This window comes from Cherax quadricarinatus, chromosome 14 (assembly GCF_038502225.1).
Source record: "Cherax quadricarinatus isolate ZL_2023a chromosome 14, ASM3850222v1, whole genome shotgun sequence".
NCBI lineage: Eukaryota > Metazoa > Arthropoda > Malacostraca > Decapoda > Parastacidae > Cherax > Cherax quadricarinatus.
The window spans coordinates 19449096-19472895 of NC_091305.1; the positions used below are offsets into that span (position 1 = coordinate 19449096).

The 23800-nt window shown below is 38.0% G+C and overlaps 1 protein-coding gene across 1 annotated transcript in view; it reads left to right on the top strand.

Annotated features, from left to right (window-relative positions):
- Positions 1-23100, top strand: part of LOC128695906 (sortilin-related receptor) — a gene marked incomplete at its 5' end in the record, with an annotated part of 164529 nt that extends 141429 nt beyond the window's left edge. The window contains 3 exon segments of the mRNA XM_070084886.1: positions 12901-13091; positions 13774-13971; positions 17805-23100. Of these exon segments, the coding sequence (XP_069940987.1) occupies positions 12901-13091; positions 13774-13971; positions 17805-17869 (454 nt within the window).
- Positions 23101-23800: the final 700 nt, after the last annotated feature.

Below are 23800 nucleotides of genomic sequence, written 5' to 3' on the forward strand. Positions count from 1 at the left end.
GTATCCATGCTAATAACAGTAATTAAGTTATGTTAAGCCTGAGGCACGTGTCGATGGTGGTTCGTTCTTTGCTTATTTGTCACTGATGCAGCTGACTGCAGGTATACCAGTCAGCTGTGTCAGCTAAAACATGCTAAATTTATGTGAAGCAGCACTTAGAAATGCACTAGTATACAGGCGATTACTCTTGATCTGTTAAATCCCAATCCTGAGCTTTAAAGGTTCTTAACCCAGAACTCAGCAAAATGTTCTTTGCAGAGTTAACATAAGTGGTCAACTAATTGTAATGAACAGTGTTCAGCAATGACAGACATATTTCCCTCTGTTCTTCTTACATCATAGCTTAGGTTTTGAAATTAGTAAGTTTATTTAGGAGGGTGGGTGCAGGAGGAAAGAGGAGTGATTGGTGGAATGACGAAGTAAAGGGTGTGATAAAAGAGAAAAAGGTAGCTTATGAGAGGTTTTTACAAAGCAGAAGTGTTATACGAAGAGTAGAGTATATGGAGAGTAAAAGAAAGGTGAAGAGAGCGGTGAGAGAGTGCAAAAGGAGAGCAGATGATAGAGTGGGAGAGGCACTGTCAAGAAATTTTAATGAAAATGAGAAAAAATATCGGAGCGAGTTAAACAAGTTAAGAAAGCCTAGGGAACGAGTGGATATGTCAGTTAAAAAGAGAGTAGGGGAGTTAGTAGATGGGGAGATGGAGGTACTGGGTAGATGGCGAGAATATTTTGAGGAACTTTTAATGTCGACGAAGAAAGGGAGGCGGTAATTTCATGCACTGGCCAGGGAGGTATACCATCTTGTAGGAGTGAAGAAGAGCAGGATGTGAGTGTGGGGAAGGTGCGTGATGCATTACCTAGAATGAAAGGGGGTAAAGCAGCTGGAACTGACGCGATCGTGACAGAAATGTTAAAAGCAGGGGAGGATATAGTGTTGGAGCGGTTGGTATTTTTGTTTAATAAATGTATGAAAGAGGGAAAGGTACCTAGGGATTGGCAGAAAGCATGTATAGTCCCTTTATATAAAGGGAAGGGGGGCAAAAGAGAGTGTAAAAATTATAGAGGAATAAGTTTACTGAGTATACCAGGAAAAGTGTACAGTGGAGTTGTTATTGAAAGAATTAGAGGTAAGACAGAATGTAGGATTGCAGATGAGCAAGTAGGTTTTAGAGTGGGTAGGGGATGTGTAGATCAAGTGTTTAAATTGAAGCATATATGTGAACAGTATTGAGATAAAGGTAGGGAAGTTTTCATTGCATTTATGGATTTAGAAAAGGCATTTGATAGTGGATAGGGAAGCAATGTGGCAGATGTTGCAAGTACAGTGGACCCTCGAGTTTTGGCAGCCTCGACTTTCGTGAAATTCGACCTTCGGCGAGTTTTTTTGGCAAAATTTGGCCTCGAGTTTCGTGATTAAACTCGTGTTTCGGTGACCATCTGGTACCCGTCCGCCTATCACCACGCACACCAAGCCAGTCTCCCACGCCATTCACGCTCAGTGTGCCATTGTTTACCAACACATGACCATCACCCCGCTGGTTCATACGTAATAATCCATTGTTTTTTGTGATTACAACTGCTAAATAAGTCACCATGGGCCCAAGGAAAGCTAGTGCAAGCCCTTTGGTAAAGAAAGTGAGGAACACGATCGAATTCAAGAAGGAAATCATTGAAAAATATGAGAGTGGAGTGCGTGGTACAGAGCTTGCCAGGATGTATGGCAAACCCCATTCAGCCATCACTTCGATCGTGGCGAAAGGAAAGGAAATAAAGTGTGCTGTTGTTGCAAAAGGGGTGGATATGCTGACAAAAAGGAGATCACAAATCCTCGAAGAAGTGGAGAGGTTATTGTTGGTGTGGATTACCGAAAAACAGTTAGCAGGAGATAGTGTTACGCAGTCGATAATATGTGAAAAGGCAAGGCAGTTGCATGACAATCTCGTAAAAAAAATACCTGCAACAAGTGGTGATGCTTGTGATTTTAAGGCCAGCAAAGGTTGGTTTGAGAGATTTAAGAAGTGTAGTGGCATTCACAGTGTGATAAGGCATGGTGAGGCTGCCAGTTCTGACAAAATTGCAGCTGAGAAGTTTGTACAGGAATTTAAGGAGTGCATAGACACTGGAGAATTCAAACCCCAACAAGTGTTTAATTGTGACGAAACAGGCCTCTTCTGGAATAAAATGCCAAAGAGGACCTACATCACGCAGGAGGAAGCAGCACTCCCAGGACACAAGCCTATGAAGGATAGGCTTACTTTCATGTTTTGTAGTAATGCCAGAGTGTTCAAGAAATACAGTGTCGCCAAGAGTAATTTGTGTGTGATGTGGAAGGCTAACAGTAAGGCATGGGTCACAAGGGATATTTTCCTAGACTGGTTTAATGAAGTGTTTGGCCCCATTGTGAAGAAGTACCTCCTGGAAAATAAACTGTCACTCAAGTGCCTCCTGGTAATGGACAGTACTCCTGCTCATCCTCCAGACTTGGAAGAGCAAATAGTGGAGGAGTTTAGTTTCATCACAGTGAAGTTCTTGCCCCCTAATACAACTCCTCTCCTCCAGCCCATGGACCAGCAGGTCATTTCAAACTTCAAAAAAAAACTACACAAAAGCAGTGTTTCAGAAGTTCTTTGAAGTGACCTCAGACACTGAATTGACCCTAAGAGAGTTCTGGATAGATCACTTTAATATCCTCCATTGCATAAACCTTATAGGTAAGTCTTGGGAGGGAGTGACTTCCAGGACTTTGAACTCTGCTTGAGAAATTTTGTGGCCAGATTGTGTAGAAGACGGATTTTGAAGGGTTTGTGGCTGACCCTAAGGAGCCTATGCCAGTTGTGGAAACTATTGTGGCATTGGGGATGTCCCTGGGGTTGGAGGTGAGTGGTGAGGATGTGGAAGAGTTGGTGGAGAACCACAGGGAAGAGCTAACCACTGAAGAGCTGCAAGAGCTTCATCTGCAACAGCAACAGATCACAGCTCAGGAAACTGCTGCAGAGGAGGAGGAAGAGAGATGGAGGAAGGTGCCTTCTTCAAAGATTAAGGACATTTGTGCAAAGTGGACTGAAGTGCAAACATTTATGGATGAACTTCACCCTAACAAAGCTGTTGCAGGCCGTATTGGCAACATGTACAATGACAGTGTTGTGTCCCACTTCAGACAAATCTTAAAGAAATGCCAGAAACAGACCTCTCTGGACAGATATTTTGTGCAACAGGGGTCCAGTGACTCTCAAGTTGTTCCCAGTGGCATTAAAAGAAGAAGGGAAGTAATCCCAAATAAGGACTTCATACCTGAAGTCCAAATGGAAGGAGATTCTCCTTCCAAAAACTAGTGTACACCTTCCTCCTATCCCCTCCTCCCGTCTTCCATCCACGCAGAAGTCTTCAGTAAAGGTAAGTATAATGTTATTATTTTTTTAAATGCTTGTACTTCATTTCTGATTGTTTTCATTATGTAAATCTTTATTTAATTTGAAAAAAAAAAAATTTTATTTTAATATTTTTGGGTGTCTGGAACGGATTAATTTTATTTCCATTATTTCTTATGGGGAAAATGGTTTCGAGTTTTGTGAATTTTGACCTTCGGCAGGCTCTCTGGAACGGATTAATCACGAAACTCAGGGGGTCCATTGTATATGGAATAGGTGGTAAGTTACTAAATGCTGTCAAAAGTTTTTATGAGGATAGTGAGGCTCAGGTTAGGCCATGTAGAAGAGAGGGAGACTACTTCCCGGTAAAAGTAGGCCTTTGACAAGGAGAATGGATCAAAGTAGAATGACATAGAGGGCATATAAATCTGTAGGGGAAGAAAGACGGGGTAGGGGTTGTCCTCGAAAAGGTTGGAGGGAGGGGGTAAAGGAGGTTTTGTGGGCGAGGGGCTTGGACTTCCAGCAAGCGTGCATGAATGTGTTAGATAGGAGTGAATGGAGACAAATGGTATTTGGGACCTGACGAGCTGTTGGAGTGTGAGCAGGGTAATATTTAGTGAAAGGATTCAGGGAAACTGGTTATTTTTATAAAGCCAGACTTGAGTCCTGGAAATGGGAAGTACAATGCCTGCACTTTGAAGGAGGGGTTTGGGATATTGGCAGTTTGGAGGGATATGTTGTGTATCTTTATATGTATATACTTCTAAACTGTTGTATTCTTAGCACCTTTGCAAAAATAGTGATTATGTGTGAGTGAGATAAAAGTGTTGAATGATGATGAAAGTATTTTCTTTTTGGGGATTTTCTTTCTTTTTTGGGTCACCCTGCCTTGGTGGGAGATGACTGACTTGTTAAAAAAAAAAAAAAATGGGTACAGGTACATATTGAGTTACACAAATAGTAACATGTGTAAATTACCTAGGATAACCCAGAAATGTCAGTCAAGTGACTTATTTCCATTGGGTCCTTGATTTTCATTGGGGTTCTTCGATTTCTATTGTTTGTCTTTGTGTACTGAATGGTTCTTCAGTTTTCTCGTGCTTAGCAGTATTTTTGTCTTTAAATGTCATTCACTTTAGCTGCAGTTGAACATGTGTAGAACACTACCACTCGTATGAGTCATACAGTACTACAGTATGTGAACTGGATCTAACTGGCCATGTTCTCTTTCTGCTCACTGTCTCGATGCATACAAGTTGGTGTGGCTGCAGCTAGGACTGCATATTGATTTGTGATGGTTTTTCCATGCAATTTAAAAATATTTTGTTTGTAAGTTTATTGATTTTACTGTTTAATATGAGTACATTTGTACTGCAACACAGCCTAACAAACCTTCACTGTTTAAATAGCAGCTTTTTTGTAAAACTGCCATATACTGCAATTTTACTTTTGCTTTTTATATCTGATAATGTTCCCTTAATATCAGGATTGTTTTCAGGTGAGTAAAAATAATATTACCAGGTAGTTGGATGGTAAACAGGTGACTTAGTTTACTGATACTACCGTAGTTCATCCAACTTCATCGCCTGATTTACTTTAGCGTACTACTATTAAGCGCCAATGAATTTTTATGATTATTTTTTTATTTATTTGTTATTTTATACAAAATAATTTGCACTATTCAATATTGGGTCATATACAGGAGCTTAGATTGCTGTTCAGTGTCAAAAAACTTCTCTAGGATTAGATTGAGACCTCTGAGCAATGCAGGTATGACTTGGATTTGCTTAGCATGGGCCAGTTAGAACTGCTGCAGTGCTCCTTTCTTACATTACTCAAATAACCTGCTCAGAGGAGAGAGGAGCTTAAAACAAGGTTTCGGTCTGACTTGGACCATTCACAAAGTCATGCTAACTTTGTAAATGGTCCAAGTTGGACCGAAGCTTCATCGTAAGCCCTCTCTAAATAACAAAAAGGCACAATACCGTGACTGGAACGATACACAAATAACCCGCACATAAAAGACAGAAGCTTACGACGACGTTTCGGTCCGACTTGGACCATTGACAAAGTCACACTAACAGAGGAGGAACAGGACGGCTATATATAGGCAGGAAGAGGTGGAGGTAGTAGTAGTGGTAGTAGTAGTAGTAGTACAAGAATTGTATATAATACCGACAGGATGAAATGACACATGCACAACACCCGGGCATCCCCACCGTAGACGTTTCGCCATCCAGCCAGCCACTGGATGGCGAAACGTCCACAACAAAGACAACCAGACGCCGCACATGTGTCTAATTTCATCAGTAGATGTAGTAGAAGAAGAAGAGGTAGTGGTAGTGGTAGAAGTGGGAAATAAGGAAGACGAGCCAGTCAAATACAAAGGAAGGGGAGCACTGCAAGAGAGCTAGAAACCCACAGAGGGAGAGCAAGCGCACCGAGGTGCGTGAAAGGGGAAGTGGTGAAATAAAATAAAGAAGGAACAGAAACACGAGACAGGAGAGAGAAAGACAACCCAGAGGAGAAAAGGAGAGAGGAAAGGGGAAGAGGAAGAAGAAAAAGAAGAAGAAGAAAAAAAAAAAAAAAAAAAAAATGAGGATTCAGGTTAAGTCACGGGTGTTCTGAAGTTTGGAGCATTTTACAATGTAGTGGGAGAGGAAGGCATCTACAGAGACGAAGCCAGGGCTAAGGTTCATACAAGGAAAGTTGTGTATAAGAGAGGATTCAACTAAACGGCGACTGTTCGAGTTGGAAGTAGGGAAGACAGTTTTAGCAGAAGACCAGTCAATAGGATGGCTATGATCTCTGACGTGACAGAAAAGAGCATTGTTAGTGTCGGCAAGCCTAACACTATTTTTGTGCTCCCTAAGTCTGTCAGAAAGAGATCGACCAGTTTCTCCAAAGTATTGAAGAGGACAGGAGGAGCAAGAAATAGAGTAGACACCAGGAACATCTGTAGAGGGAGGAGAGGTATGAACGAGATTAGTGCGAAGAGTGTTAGTCTGGCGGAAGGTAAGCTTGATGTCTAAGGGACGGAGAGAATTGTTGAGATTAGAAAGACCGGAAATGTAGGGAAGGCAGAGGATAGAAGAGTTCCCATGAGTAGAGAGTTTGGGAGAGAAGAAATTGCGTTTAGCACGTGAGAGGGCAGAGTCTATGAAATGGGAAGGGTAGCCAAGACGGGAGAACGAATTATAAAGAGTGGAAATTTCTGCTGGAAGGAACTGAGGATCACAGATGCGGAGGGCACGGAGAAAGAGGGAGATAAGAACACTTTTCTTGACAGGGGAAGCATGATAGGAAAAGTAGTGAATGTACATGCCACTGTGCATAGGTTTACGGTAAACGGAAAAGGAAAAACCTGTATCTGAGCGGTGGACATGGACATCAAGGAAAGGAAGTAAGGAATTAGATTCCCATTCAGCTTTAAACTTAATGGAAGGGGCAAGATTGTTAAGAGCTTCAAGAAAAGGTTGGAAGAGACTGGAGTCATGAGGCCACAGAGCAAAGATGTCATCCACATAGCGGAGCCAGAGTGAAGGTTGCACATCGAGGGTAGGAAGAAGAACAGTCTCGAAGTATTCCATGTAAAGATTAGCAAGGACAGGAGAGAGAGGAGAGCCCATAGCGACACCGAAGGTTTGGGAATAATATTTCCCTTGGAAGGAAAAGGAGTTAGAGTCCACACAGAGGCGGATCAGATCAAGAAAGACATCAGTGGGGATAGGGAAATGAAGAAACCCTTCATGGGCCTTCTCTCTAAGGAAATCAAGGACATCATCAAGAGGGACATTGGTGAAGAGGGACTCAACGTCAAGACTAAGCATCTGTCTTTTATGTGCGGGTTATTTGTGTATAAGCCCTCTCTCCTATGTGCAGGTTATTTGTGTCTTTTTCCAGTCGTGGTATTGTGCCTTTTTGTTATTTCTTACATTCTTATATAATTTTGGCCTCCAAGACTCTGGGTAAATTTTCAAGACTTGTGTTTTTGGAAAAAAAATAAATTGTCTTCGGTGCTGTAAAATACAGCACATTTCATCTGTATATAGGTTGTGTTCTACATATTATGGAACATGTTAAATGCATTTATGATGTTTCCTTAAAATCATGGCTTTTTGGTGTCTGCAGAATAAAAAACAAAGGATGGGAAGGGGGGTGTTAATATTTTTATTTTTTATTGCTCTCATTCTTATGAAACTTTTATATTTATCTTTTGAATGCCAGATACACATCTTTTTTCCAGGCCTTTAAACATACAGATTGATTTGAATAGTAGTACAGTACTATTGCTTTGTCCCAAATGACTGATCATTCAAAGTGATTAATTCTGAACTTTTTATTTGTTTTTACATTTTTAATTCTGAACTTTTTATTTGTTTTTTTCATTTTTGTCATTTGCATTGTACTATTATAACATGTTTTTGTATCATAGAATGTATTTTACTCTGTGGCATTTTTTCTATTAATTTACCATCTGTTAGCACACATCTTTTTTGACAAATGCGTGCTAACATTGCAGCTCATTTGAGCCTCCAAACTGCAATATCCCCACCTCCTTCAGAGTGCAGGTGCTGTACTTTCTACTTCCAGGACTAAAGCCCAGCTAATTGGTTTTCCTGAATCGCTTGCCTTCACTCATATTTAACACGCTCACACATTCCTGTTGGATGCCCAAGCCCCCTTCACTTTCTCTATCCAGCCTTTTGAAGGACAGTCCTTGTCTCTCCTTCCCTCCACTACAGATTGGTACACCCTCCAAGTCATCCTAATTTGCTCCATCCTCACTTAATGGTCAAACCACCTTAATAACCCCTCCTCAACCCTCTGGATAATACTTTTAGTAACCTCTCATCTTCTAATGGCAAACTTTGAATTCTGCATAATATTCACAACAAACATTTCCCTCAGATGTGACATCTCCATTGCTTGCAGCCTCCTCGCTGCAATATTTAAAACCCATGCTTCATACCCATACAAGAAAGAGTATTAGTACTACGTACTATACTCTGGTACATTTGCATCCATGGATAAGGTTCTTTGTTTCTACAAGTGCCTCGATGAACCACCCACCTTTTTTCCTTTTATCCATTTTATGATATCACCTCATCTTCCATAGACCTGTCCTCCAACAAGTCCACTCCCAATTATCTGAACAAGTTCACTTTATCCATACTCTCTCCTTCCAGTCTGATATCCGATGTTTCATTACCTAATTTTTTGGTTATTCTCTTCACCTTGCTTTTTCCTGTGTTATTTCATTTCCTTCATTTACTAACCTTCCCAAATTTGTCTACCAAACTTTGCAACTTCACTTTAGACTCCCAATATTACCATGTCACTGGCAGAAAGCAACTGTGACAACTCCCACTTTTTATTTGATTCTTTATCTTTTAATCTCACACCTCTCCCCATCACCCTAACATTCACTTCTTTTCCAGTCCCCATCTGTAAATGATAAACAACCATAATGACATCACACATCTCTGTCTAAGGCCTACTTTTACTGGAAAATAATTAACCTTTCACTTTTTCAATGTGCTGGCCACCTCCCACCGAGGCAGGGTGGGAGACGGCCAGCATGTTGAAAAAGAAACACTTTCACCATCAGCATCGTTCAACACTTTCATCATTATTCGCACATAATTACTGTCTTTGCAGGGGTGCGCAGATACAACAGTTCATGTGTCGCTCCAAAGAGCAAATATCCCAAACCCCTCCTTTAATTCTTTCAGTGTTGAGACCCCTGTCTCAGACTTGCTCTCAGAGTCGAAGAATTTAAAAAAAAAAATGAAAGAAGTGATATTATCATGCAATGATAATCTTTTTCCAAAGGTAATGATACCAAAAGTACAAAATTTGATGGAAAACTTATGGAATTATGCTCTTGCAAAGTTTCCGGTCTTGACGATATTTACTCATCGGTGATTTCACCCACTTTGTGATCTATTTTTGGCCAGTTCCATTGTTCCAGTCCACCGAACTCATAGCTGTTTCACTAGTATTCTTTTTTTCTATTGATTGAGTACAAGAAACTGCCCATTTACCAATAAAGTGATTAGAAATCGATAATTTGGCCAATTTCATGCAAAATTCAAAAATTGCCAATTTGAAAATAGGGTCCAGAATAAACATTATAGACATTCCTGGCACTAAAATAACATTTTCTCTGTTCATCAGTCACATCTACAGGCCCCTCTTATATTACACTTGCTTTTAATTTTCAATTTTTATTCACACTAAAAATAGAAGCTTTATTGTTATGCAGGCTACTGCATTATTGTAATTGTATAAGTAATGTCCATGCATTCCTAAATGCGTACTAGAATGTCTAGTTGGATGCGTATTAGACAAGTGATGTCATTTGTGCACTCTGGAATAGCAACAAAAATTGAGCATTTCTGCTAATTTGAGCTCGGTTTCAAGCTACTTTCAGTCCTGAAACTAATCAAAATTATATCTATTTCTGTAATATATCTTCCATTCTATCAAATGGGACCAAGAAACTGAGAATACAACCATAAAACCACACAAAAATACACTGCAAATGTCACTGTTTTAAATCAACAATAGTCGCATTTTTTTCCTCATTCTGCATTGTGTGCTGCAGGATTTTTTTTTATATGGTACACACTTGTTGCATAAGGTGTGGAGTTAAAAGATAAAGAATCAAACACAAAGTGGGAGTTGTCACAGTTGCTCTTTGCTGATGAAACGGTGCTTTTGGGAGATTCTGAATAGAAGTTGCAGAGGTTGATGGATGAATTTGTTAAGGTATGTAAAAGAAGAAAATTAAAAATGAATATGGGAAAGAGTAAGGTTATAAGGATAAAAAGATTAGGTGACGAAAGACTGGATATCAGATTGGAGGAAGAGAGTATGGAGGAGGTGAATGTATTCAAATATTTAGGAGTGGACGTGTCAGTAGATGGGTCTATGAAGGATGAGGTGAATCACAGAATTGATGAGGGGAAAAGGCTGAGTGGTGCACTGAGGAGTCTGAGGAGACAAAGAACTTAGTCCGTGGAAGCAAAAAGAGGAATGTATGAGAGTATAGTTGTACCAACACTCTTGTATGGGTGTGAAGCATGGGTGATAAATGTTGCAACAAGGAGAAGGCTGGAGGCAGTGGAGATGTCATGTCTGAGGGCAATGTGTGGTGTGAATATAATGCAGAGAATTCGTAGTTTGGAAATTAGGAGAAAGTGTGTAAGTATCAAAACTATTATCCAGAGGGCTGAGGAGGGGTTGTTGAGGTGGTTCGGGCATGTAGGGAGAATGGAACAAAACAGAATGACTTCGAGAGCGTATAAATCTGTAGTGGAGGGAAGACGGGGTAGGGGTCGGCCTGGGAAGGGTTGGAGGGAGGGGGTAAAGGAGGTTTTGTGTGCGAGGGGCTTGGACTTCCAGCAAGCATGCATGAGCATATTTGATAGGAGTGAATGGAGACAAATGGTTTTTAATACTTGATGTGCTGTTGGAGTGTGAGCAGGGTAGTGTTTATGAAGGGATTCAAGGAAACCGGCAGGCCGGACTTGATTCCTGGAGATGGGAAGTACAGTGTCTACATTCTGAAGGAGGGGTGTTAATGTTGCAGTTTTGTAACTGTAGTGTTAAGCACCCCTCTGGCAAGACAGTGATGGAGTGAAAGATGAAAGTTTTTCTTTTTCAGGCCACCCTGCCTTGGTGGGAATCGGCCGATGTGTTAATAATAAAAAAAAGAAACCTTGGTGGGAATCGGCCGATGTGTTAATAATAAAAAAAAGAAATTTATTGCATAGACCCATTTTCTCATATCAAGGCCCAAGTTTACTGCTCACAGCTTATCTGAGCGAGCTGAGCTCATGGCATCGTACTACAGGAACAACACTGGCTTCAAAGCCGTGATATAATGGGACTGACACTGAAAGGGTTAGTGTAGGCATTGTACTTTCCACCTCCAGGACTCAAGTCTGGCTAACTGATTTCTCTGAATCCTTTCACAAATTATTTCCCTGCTCACACTCCAACAGCTTATCAAGTCCCAACAACCATTCATCTCTATTCACTTCTATCTAACAACACTCACAAATGCCTGCTGTATGTCCAAGCCCCTTGCACACAAAACCTTTTTTTACCCCTTCCTCCCCTCCACTATAGGTTTATACACCCTCCAAGTCGTCCTATTTTACTCCACCCTCTCTAAATGACCAAACCACCTCTCACTATCCTCAGTAAAACTCTTAACTGCTTAAGTAACCTACCAGTTATTTCATATACTTGTAGCATCTGCAGCATTGCTCCTCTGTCCCTATCCACCCTATCATATGCCTTTTCTGAATCCATAAATAATCTTTCATTTGTGGATCTTCAAACTGCTGGATAGCTCTGTGTGCAAAGGGGATTCTGTTTTATGCTTGGACAAATTTGCATTCATCAGTGGTCAAAGCATGCCTTGTTGGCATTCCATACATGGCATTAATGTTTTGTCAGTTTTGACCAAAGACAGTAATCATTTGGCCCGAGAAAAATTTCACATATCAGCTGTTTACATGTATATCTAGTTTGAGTATCAGATATTTATATTTTGTACAGCTGAAAACCTTCCAGTTGTTTTGAATATTATGTGTGCACCATTCTCATCACATAAGCAATGCAGCCAGTTTCTTACAACTAGGATGAGACCGGTTGTATACACGACACTATATGATTCAATTCACACAAGAAATTCACCATCACTCAAATTGTGTTATAATTATCTGTTATGTGTATGTGAAGTCAATCAAGAGAGTTGTGTGCCTTCATGAGTCTATTCCCCTCTTCTCTCTTAATTTTCTTCAGATGCACATAGTTTATAATCATTCTTAAAAACACCTATAACTTGAATTTTATAATTGCATGTCCACCTGTCTGCCCATCTAGCATGTGGTTTAGCAATTTATATTGTGTACCTTATAGATCACTGACATGTATTCTAATCTTCACTCCTCACAATCATTTTAAATGGTGGTACAATTTCAGCACCTCATTCTTTCGCACAGTTTTTTCACTCATTTCCTATGTTTCATATGTACTGTATTAACTTTTTTTTCTCTTAATCCTGCAGTTCATTTTATGTTATTAACCTCAGTTGCTACCATATTTTACTTAGTTATCAATAAGAGACTTGTGTTGCATTCATTAATGATCACAAAGATTGATAACCTGATGCACACACTACTGTTCTCAGCCTTTGAAGGTCCCTCAAAACATTTGTTCAGTACTCATCTTTCCATTTTCTTCTCTCCATTATTATTAAATATAACTTTTAACATTTAGACTCATTTTTTATATTTAATGGTGATATTAACTTTAAAATTATAGCATGCCTTTTTGTAATTTAGTTTACAGTATATTTTTGTAAAGTATGGTGATGAAGTACTGCACATTGCAGGGTTTTAAGTAAGATAAGGTAATCGTAATTCTCATGTACTGTATTTGTGTTTTAGAATTTAGTTCTGGTCAGTCAGATTTTTTCTACAGTATTATATGATGAAGATGCATTATCTTTCAGCTGCAGCTATGTTCTGTACATAGCCAGGGCAAGAAACATGAGCAAAGCAAGCACATATGAGTGTGCCAAACCCCCTCTGGTTATAAATAGCTTGTCCTTAGGAATTATTTATTATGCTGCTGTTGCTATCAAGGATTCTCATGGCTATTTATCACCACGATCACAGCTCATTCGAGTTGAGAAACCACTCGGTAAGATTTTATCGTGTTTTTACATTTTGCTTGAATAAAGATATTGTTAAGGAAGTGCACCTGCTTTAAATAAATACTACTTTATTCAGCAATTACTTAGCTATCCCACCATGTGGAATGCCTCGGTTGTTTTAATTACAGTATATCCAGTGTTTAAATTTTCATGAAATAACTTAAGGCCTCTTTGCATTGTCATTAAACATAGCACACACTTTTGAAACCCTACCCTAAACCACACCACACTAAGCAATACACTCCATCACGTGACATGCTGCATCTTTCAACACATTACACCAGTCAGCACACACTACTAGTCGAGGTCCTTCACCAGTCAACGAACTCCATTAATGAACACTCTCCATTACACTTTTCTTCCTTTTTTCTTGCTGTAGCTGTATAATTTTTCTTCGCATTATTTTTGTTTGTTTGCAGATATGTATGATAATAGGCTTGAATGTTTGGCCAGGAATAACACCCGTAACTGTCAACCAATCAGATTTTTTAAATTAGAAATTTTTGTGCCTAGTTAAAATTGTAAATGTTAATTATAAACTTATAAACCCTGCCTCGGTGGGAGATGGCCGACTTGTTGAAAAAAAAAAAAATATATAAACTTTGTATTAGCTGGTGCATTAAAGCATCTTGGTCTGGCCTTCTCTTAATGAGCTCCTTTTATTTACAGGGGATGAATTAGTGTTGTCACAGAGCAGTGTGGTTGGTGTTTCTGTATCTGTATTCCTAGTAGTGGTAGCCTTAATTATGGTTGTAGGAGTGTTAGCTGTGAGGCATCGACGGCTGGCACGCTCATTCCTTACTTTTGCAAACACTCACTATGACCGTTCGCAAGGCACCACTCATATCACTACAGATCACAATTTAGGTAAGTTTGATTTTTTTTTGGGGGGGGGGGGGGCTTACATCATTCAGATATTTTAAGGGCTTAAATTCATTAATACTATACTATACTTTTCATTTCATCTCACTATACTGATGTAATTACCCAATAAGCTCATTTCCCTAAATTCAGGCACCAATGTTTTCCTTGATTTTTTTTTAACCCTTTGACTGTTGCAAGCCCATTTCTGAAACTGTTATTCTATGTCGCAAAATTTTTGTAAAAAAAAAAAAAAAAATTTTTCTTATGAAATGATACGGAATTATGCTCCCATGAAGTTAGCGATCTCGGCGATATATACGCATCTGCTATTTTGTTGAATTTGAGCCCTATTTTCAGCCAATTCCATTGTTCCAGTTGACCAAACTTGTAGCTATTTCTATAGAACTCCATTTTTTCTATGAATTGAGTACAAGAAACTGCCCATTTACTAATTTCAACTACACAATAAAGTGGTCAGAAATTGGCAATTTGGCCAATTTTGCACAAATTAAAAAAGATGCCAATTTCAAAGTAGTGTCTAGAATAAACAATGCAGACATTCTTTGCACTAAAATAACATATCCTCTGTTCATTAGCCACATCTCCAGGCCCCTCTTATAATTCTCTTTCTTTCTATTTTTATTTTTTATTCACACAAAACTAGAAGATTTACTGTTATACAGAGTACTGCATTATTGTAATAATGGTATAAATAATATCAGTGCACTAGTGAAAGAATATTAGACTCCCCAGTTGACATGTATTGGACGTGTGATGTGATTTGCTTACTCTTGAACATTCGTAAAAATCGAACATTTCCGCTGCTTTGAGCTCAATTTCAAGGTCATTTTCATCATGAAACTAGTCAAAATCGTCTCTATTTCTGTAATATGTTATCCACTCTATCAAATGAGACCAAGAAAACGAGAATACAACCATGAATACTATACGAAAGCACACCTCAAAGTCGGCATTTTAATCCAAAAACACGGTCGGAGTCTTTTTTTTCACATTATGCACTGCATGCTGCAGGCTTTTTTTTATAGTGCACACTGACCACACAGACCCATTCTCTCACATGTGGGCCTACCAGCTTTCTCCTACTTGATTTGAACCCGCTAGAATTATTCGGTACATATACGTCTGAAACACTGGCTTGTAAGACGTATATATACAGCCGAAACGGTTAACCCTTTCAGAGTTTCGGCCGTACTAGTACGGCTTATGCCCCAGAGTTTTTGACGTACTAGTATGCCTAAATTCTAGCGCTCTCAAATCTAGCGAGAGAAAGCTGGTAGGCCTACATATGAAAGAATGGGTCTATGTGGTCAGTGTGTGCAGTATAAAAAAAATCCTGCAGCACACAGTGCATAATAAGAAAAAAAAAACTTCGTGTTTTTGGATTAAAACAGTGACTTTGCACTGTATTTTCGTATGGTATTTATTGTTGTATTCTTGTTTTCCTGGTCTCATTTTATAGAATGGAAGACATATTACAGAAATTAAGATGATTTTGACTTGTTTTACAATGAAAAGTACCTTGAAATTGAGCTCAAGGTAGCAGAAATGTTCGATTTTTACCAAAGTTCAAAAGTAAACAAATCATGCCAAGCATCCAATACACGTCAACTGGTGAGTCTAATATTCTTTCACAAGTGTGCTGATATTATTTATACCATTTCTACACTAATGCAGTAGTCTGCATAACAGTAAATCTAATTTTTTTTGTAAGAATAAAAATTCAAAGTGGAAAGCCAAAGAAATATAAGAGGGGCCTGGGGATGTGACTAACGAACAGAGAACTTGGTATTTTAGTGCCCGGAATGTCTTTCTTGTTTATTCTGGACCCTATTTGGAAATTGGCATCTTTTGAAATTTGTGTGAAATTGGCAAAATTGCTAAATTCTGACCACTGTATTGGATAGTTGAAATTGGTAAATGGGTGGTTTCTTGTACTCATTCGATAGAAAAAATGGAGTTCTAGCGAAATAGTTACGATTTTTGTCAACTACACTGGAATTGGCCGAAAATAGGGTTCAAAGTGGGCAAAATCGCCAATGCGTAAACATCGTCAAGACCGCTAACTTTGCGAGAGCATAATTCCGTAAGTTTTCCATCAAATTTCATACTTTTGGTGTCATTATGCTCGGGAAAAGGTTCTCTATCTTTTCATGAGAAAAAATAGTTTTTTTTTTTTTGTTTGTTTTTTTTTTTTAATTTGGGGGACCCTGAGAACAAGTCTCTGAGAGGGCCTGTGGACCCTGAAAGGGTTAAAGGGTTAACACTGGCACTGTTTTCTACCAAGGCACAGTGACCCTAGAAAAGGAAATGTGTTTACCATCACATATTGAATATCTGTTGAATATCTGTCTATGAGAGCAGTGTACAGGTATCACAATTCAAACAATTGCAGACCGCAACATCTTCACCTCTCCAGAGTTCAGGAACTATACTCACCACTCCCAGGATTCAAGATGAGCTAACCAGTTTCCTTGAAGCTCTTCATATATATTTTTGTTCACACTCCAATATCATGTCAAGCCATATAAACCACTCGATCTCCATTTACTCTGATCTAATACGCTTACACAAGGCTGGTGGATGCTCAAATCTACATTACTCAAAAACCACCTTAATCCCCCCTACCCCTTCTTCCTTCCACCCAAGATTTATATGCCCTCCTGGTTATCCTATTCTATTTCATCCTCTGAGTTCTCAACCACTTCAACAACTCCTCATCTCTCTGAATTATACCTTTGGTAATCCCCCTCTTTGTGTGTCTCTTTTGAAACTCCATTCATCTCTCACAAAGGCAGGGGGACCCTAAATAACTCTCTCTATCACCATTCTGCCAGAGGTGCACTGACACCACTGCTCAGATGCCTCTCCAAATTGCAATATCCCCTCCCCTCTTTCAGAGTGCAGGCACTGTACTTCACACCTCTAGGATTAAAGTCCAGCTAACCAGTTTTGCTGTGTTCCTTCATAAATGTAACCTTGCTCACACTCCAGTAGCACATCAAATCATAAAACCACTTTCCTCCACTCAGTCCTATTTAACATGCTTATGCTTGCCAGTTCGATACCCAAGCCCCTCACACAAAAACCTCCTTAACTCACTCCGTCATAATTGGCTGCATCCTATCTAAATATCCAAACCACCTCAGCAATCCCTCCTCAACCATCTGCATAATACTCTTAGTAACCCCGCACCTGCTTCTAATCTCCAGATTACAAATTCTCTGCATAATATTCACACCACACATTGCCCTCAAACTTGACATCTCCACTGCCTCCAGCCTCCTTCATGCTGCAGTGTTCAAAACCCATACTTCACAGTCATATAAGTGTTGGTACTGCTATACTCTGAAACATACCTGTTTTTGCCTCCATGGACAGTGCTACATCAGATCACTTTTTTTTTTTTTAATGTAAGCACAGCAAGCTAATAGTATACAGTTCTACCAGTTACAGTCCACAATAGGCAGTGGTCACCATTTCCTAGAAGCAGTTCCAGAACTACACAGTTCACCTGGAACATAGTATTAGAAGTATTAGTGGTAAACACAGCTCCGTGTCTGATGCTAAAATAGAACAAGTAATTGTAATAGTAGTACATCATAGTAGAGTTAGCTGCATCCCATGCTTTCCATTTACTCTAACCTTTCCTATAAAATATCCATTACTGTTTTCCAGTGCAGAATAGTATGGTATTTTCCCACTGGTTTATGCCAACAGTGGCTGCATGGTAGGGAGAGAGTGTTAATAATCATGTCTCATTTCATTATTTATCCTATATTTATTGCTGCTTTAATATAAACTGAAAAATTTTGCAGATGAAGATGATGACTCTCCCATGATCCGTGGATTTTCCGATGATGAGCCTTTGGTGATCGCCTGATGTCTGTCTGGCGTGTCCTGCTTCTCTGCCTCTGACCCTTTACTACAAGGGCCACAGCTCCTATAAAGATGGTTGCAATCTCTGGCTGAGTATAATGCATTTTATACAAGTTTCCTCTAGGTTTATATTGCACTGTATTACATGCTGTACTTTAGTGAGAGCTTGAGAGGCAAGGGTTAGGCTGGAGGAAAGGAATAAGAGCAATGTGGGAGGGGTTAGGGCAGAGGAGGAGGAGAAAGAGAGTACTGTGGGAGGGTAGAGGAAGTATGAGTGGCAGGTGTCAGAATAGTGTAGGGTGTTGTGAGATGATTGAATTAATGAAAAGGGATTCTGCAGTTGTTGCCTTACTGGATAGTGAAAAGTAATATTGAATGTTAATGGAAAAATACAAAACTTGTTCATTGAATACAGAATGAGGAATATGGATAATAGTGATTAATGGCATTTGTTGAGAAAACAGTAGTATTTTCAATGTGTTTATGGGCATGTGTAATTTCCTATTTGATTTTAATGGAGGAATAAGTTGATCTCTAGTTCTGAATCCTTTTAATTTTCTACCGAGTTACGTGAAATAGCCTACTATGGAGTCTTCTTCCAGTTTCATTATCTAAGTCATAGCACTTCTTTACCACACATTTGAGATATTTTCAAATCACACACTGCCTCATTTGGGTATGTAGTTTGTATCCATACCCTCATGTCCTAGTGTCTTCCCTGGTGATAAAGAATCTATCTTTGTTTACCGTATGTCCTAGAGTATTCAGAGTATTTTGTCTCATAATCATCCTCTTTTATTATTTTTTCTTCATGAGGCATAGCTCATTTCTCTCAACTCACTCACTAGTCTGGAAGCACTCTCATTGGATTTTAACACAGTCTCTTTGATTTGCTGATGTTTCCAAACTGGTGTTCTCACACACTGGTGTTTTCACACACACTGCTGTTGTTATTTTTGTTTTGTGTATACTTCAGAAGGTATATTTTAGGGTAATGAATTTTTATGTTTTATTCTACCAATTTCATAAATGATTGCCTGTTTGTGTGCATGCCTATCTCTGTAGTCATTGCTGTAAGTAGGAAAATTAGCTGTGGAGAACAAAAATCTTATGACATCTTGGTACCTTTATCTTTGTGTTACGGCATTATTTTAGTTTACAGTTTTCATGAAAGAATTTAGTGAACAAATACTATGGTAATTCATTAATGTCGTATGTGGATCTCCATAATTTGGGTCATTTGGTAGTTTTTAATTGAGTTTTGAAACTAATTTCATTTTTTTAGCATACTATTAGTTGTCATAAGCAATTCAAAAATACTGTTAGCCTTATAACTGTGAACCATAATTTTGTAAAATCAGAACTGGTTATTTTTGTGCATTTTCTTGTAAGAGCATTCTTGAAACCATATTACTGTGGTGGAGTTATGGAACATGAGACATACATGTATCATTGTCATCAGTCTCTCCTTTCTCATGAATTAACATCTTGTATTGTCTATCTTCCACAATGGTACCTACTCTTTTTCTCTCTTTGGTTCTATATGCCTCTTGCCTACAGGAGGTGCTTTACAATGTAAGTTGAACTGCATCTTTCATGGTAATGATAACAGTTTATAGATCACATTAGGAAACATTTCCTGTTGGCTGATGCTATTCTGATTTTTATTATCAGTTGTATACAATTGCAATATTTTTTGTCAACAAATTTATACCAAGTTTGTGCATGCAGTTTTTAAATAATGGAACACAGTTGAAATCTTTTAAGAAAATTTGGGATATGTGAGTTAATTATATATGTAATATTTTTTTTTTTTTTACATTATTTCAGAATAGAGTAATGGCATTATATGCTAATTATGATGTATCAGAAGTACAGTACTTTTCTCAGTATAGGACTACATTATATTTATATTTTGGTTAGTTGAGTAGCACTTTATTTATTCTTCAGTCAATTTTATATATTCTTTCTTTTAATATTGTTTATATATAGGCTTACCTCAATATACTTTTAGAGTTGGAACCAGAAAATACTAACGTTATCAACCTTTAACCTCCAATGGGGGTTTTCAAACTTGAAGAAAAAAACTAGTGTGTCGAGGAAAAAATATTTGTTATTAAATTTACTTAAAAATATATGCATGTAAAACTTGTGTATGCTGAGAGATGCGGATTTGTGAGAAAAGTGATGGAGGTTGCTGGGTGTGACTAGGATTAGTCTATCATGGGTCAGCAGTCATACTGTAGTGCTCCTTTCTCCTTATGCTCTCATCTCTTTAAAGCTTGAAATGAAAAATCTCAGTTTCATCTATATATTGCATCAGCTGTGTAGACATTTATATAATCAAATAAAATGTTTAACTTGACAGCTAAAAAGTGTCCATGCTTGTCTGTATACATTCTGTTGTCTGTGGGGAGTGGAGGGAGGGAAGGGGTGGTATAAGGGTCATCTCACAGGTGTTGGACATATCCATTTATCAGCAGCCAACCAACCATCACAATTTTGAGAAGATGAATTAATGATAAATTGTTAGAAAATTAGATTCTTATAGTTCAGTCTCTTCGTTTTCATACATGATACATTAAACACTACCTGTATTGGAGGGTTGCTGGTGGTGATTATACACTGCTGGTGGCTTTTAATTAATGTAAAGATACCAGTTACACATTCTTAACTTCTAATAATGACTTGAAATTCCAGAATAAACTGACAGCATTTTTAGCAAGCAACAAAGCAGAATTAAATAAAAAAATAAAAGAATGATTAATATTCAGAAATGTCTAAACAGTATAGTCCCATTATATGTAACTCGATAAAAGGAATATCTTGGTAGAGGAAATAAAATTGCTAGAGACAGGGTAGTTGCCAGACACACAATAAACAAGTTCATACTGAGCAGTGTATCTTCATGTATATTAACTGAATTTAATATCTTTTCTAGATATTAATGTCCTTGATGTTATTGTCCAAGTTGAGTGTAACCTTAATGATTGTCTTGGAGTCAGTAGTCAGTAAACTCAGTAGCAAAATTCTCTCACTTGCCAATTGTTCCCCATCTCTCTACACTCCCCACATTGTCTCACAGCAGTTGTTTCTAGTGTATAGCTATCTTTCAGTGTATATACACTGAAAGTCTAATATTGTATCTATTTTAAGGATTAAAGTTTTCTTTTTATTATTGTTCTGGTGAATTGTGGCCTTAATAAATCATATGCAGCTGATCAGCCTTAAAGTTAATATGAAGGAAATTGGCAACTCACCTCTCCTACCACCTGCAGTACTGCCAAAACTCATGGGGATTTCCCCATTTAATTACAGTATGTCATATTTTTCTGTACAAAATCATAGCTTATTTTGCTTTTACATAAAGTAACATAAACACTTAATAGATATTTGTTTTGACTGGGGCAATATCCACCTTTGTTCCCCTTTTCCTAATGCAAACTTAGTCAGTTCTCCAACACAATAATTTACTATCAGACAGTGTTGATTTCATGAACCTTTTCGAAAATTTGCTTAATATAGCTATAAATATCAATTTAAACATCCAAAGTAATGGTCTTCCTCTGGCTTAAAGCCTTGTCAATGTTCATTTGGTATTCATCTTGGCTAGGATTAAATGTTACACAAGGTTGAAATGGAGCTAAGTTTTCAAGTCTGTACCATACGAGACAGTTATTGCTGTCTGTTTTAAATTAAAAACAAAGGCTGTGCACAAGTACCCAAAATATGGTAACCAATAACAATAGGTGTCTGCTTACCCATTGGTTAGCTACCCAACTGTAGCACTTCCATAACCTTTCCTAAGGGCTAACTGCTTGTGTTTATAAATTAAGTCACAAGCTGCCAACATCGTGACTAATGCGGTGAGTGCAGAGCAAGGAAAGTTACTGCCATGTCATATCAGCAGTGTATTGGGGAGTCGAGCAGTTTATATCGAAGTATGCCAGTATCTATTATATCTACTGTCTTTCTAGATAGATATTTTGGTGCTTTGTTACTAGGTCATCATGATCTGATAACTTTGTCTGCCCTTCTCTCTGATAATCCCACCTTTCCTCTAGACTGATTTGTTAACTAATGCCAATTTGCTATATCAGCTGTAACCCCTGTCCTATCTACTTATATGTTTCTATCAACACCTCCACCTTTCCTTTACCCTCCCCCCCTTCCCTATTTCTTTTTCCTTTTCCTCGTAGTGCTGTGTGACCTTAGGGTTTATTACATTCCTTGAATATAATAATAATGATAATAGTTAGGGAGTATTTTGTTTGTATTTCAAGTTTGTGTAGCATCAGCCCAAGAAACTGTTTGCTATTGTGTTCAGATATTTGCAAACACATGATTTAAAAGTGTATATTTTAGAAGGTTAGTGAAGCAAAATGTACAGTATCTGCTTCTTTACATGTTCATGTATTATTAAAGCTTTTGAACAAGACTAAAGAAAAAATATTTTCGTGATATGATTCTTCATGATGAATCATAAAATAGATTTATTTTATATGCTGTGGTGATTTAAATGTGTTGAGGTAATGATATTGTAACATATAACTATTGTACTGTACCATTGTTATAGTAATGACAAACATCAAGCTTACCTGTATCACAACAGTTCAATGTAATTAATACACACTTATGTTTACATAAGGAAAAATTACATGTGGTCATGTAGTTGATTCACAGCAAAATTTCAATTATTAACAAAATATTTTTTTCTGAAATTATACTTTAGAGAAAGAATTAATGGCAAGGGAATATACTAAATTTAAACTTCTTAACTTTTCATAACATCCATGTAATATTCCTTTTGTTAAATATTGCAATTTCAAGTTATTTCCTGTGATAATGATGTACTGCATAGAATATATTGAACATTGTTGTGCAATGACATTCAGAATATTAATGGGCATAAGACAAGGCATTTATAACCCCTTGCATATATATATAGGAAATTTAAAAATACTGTACTGTTTTTCTGGTTTGTGTGTAAACAAGATGTATATTGTCAGTCCTTATTTTAAGGTTGGTTTTTATTCCTACCTACCAATGAAGGTTCTATATTCTGTTTTGCAATGTATATTTCAAGAATTGAGCTTCCCAAATACAGCATGTTTTAGTGCTCTGGGACTCATTACCTGTATATGTTGATTTATTTTATAAATTCACTATTGTTTAGCGAATATAAATTTATCTAGAGAATATTTAGAACAATAAAATTTTGTTTTACTTCAGAAATATGTTTATATTAACCTTCATTGGCTTTTCTGTAGTTTAGCTCTGGTAGCCAGCATCCTATTGGAAAGTACGATGCTTGCACTATAAAGGAGGGGTGGGGATGTTTTACTGTTTGGAGGGTTTTCTGAATTGTTGTGTCTGTGCACCCCTGCAAGACAGTAATAGTGTGAATGATGCTGAAAGTGTTTCTTGTTTTTCGGTCACTCCTGTCTTGGGAGATGGCCAGCATATTAACCCTTTGACTGTCGAAGGGCCAAATCCTGAAGTTGCTTCTGGTGTCGCAAAATATTCGAAAAAAAAAAAATTATTTTTTCTTATGAAATGATAGAGAATCTTTTCCCGATTGTAAAGACACCAAAAAAACGAAATTTGATGGAAAACTGACGGAATTACGCTCTCGCGAAGTTAGCGACTTCGGCGATATTTAAAAATCGGCAATTTCACCCACTTTGAGCCCTATTTTCGGCTAATTCCGTTATTCCAGTCAACCAAACTCATAACTATTTCTTCAGAACTCTATTTTTTCTATCGATTGAGTACAAGAAACTGCCCATTTACCGATTTCAACTACCCAATAACATGGTCAGAAATTTGCAATTTGGCCAATTTCACGAAAATTAAAAAATACGACAATTTCAAAATAAGGTCCAGAATGAACAATGCAGACATTCCTGGCTCTAAAATAACATTTTCTTTGTTC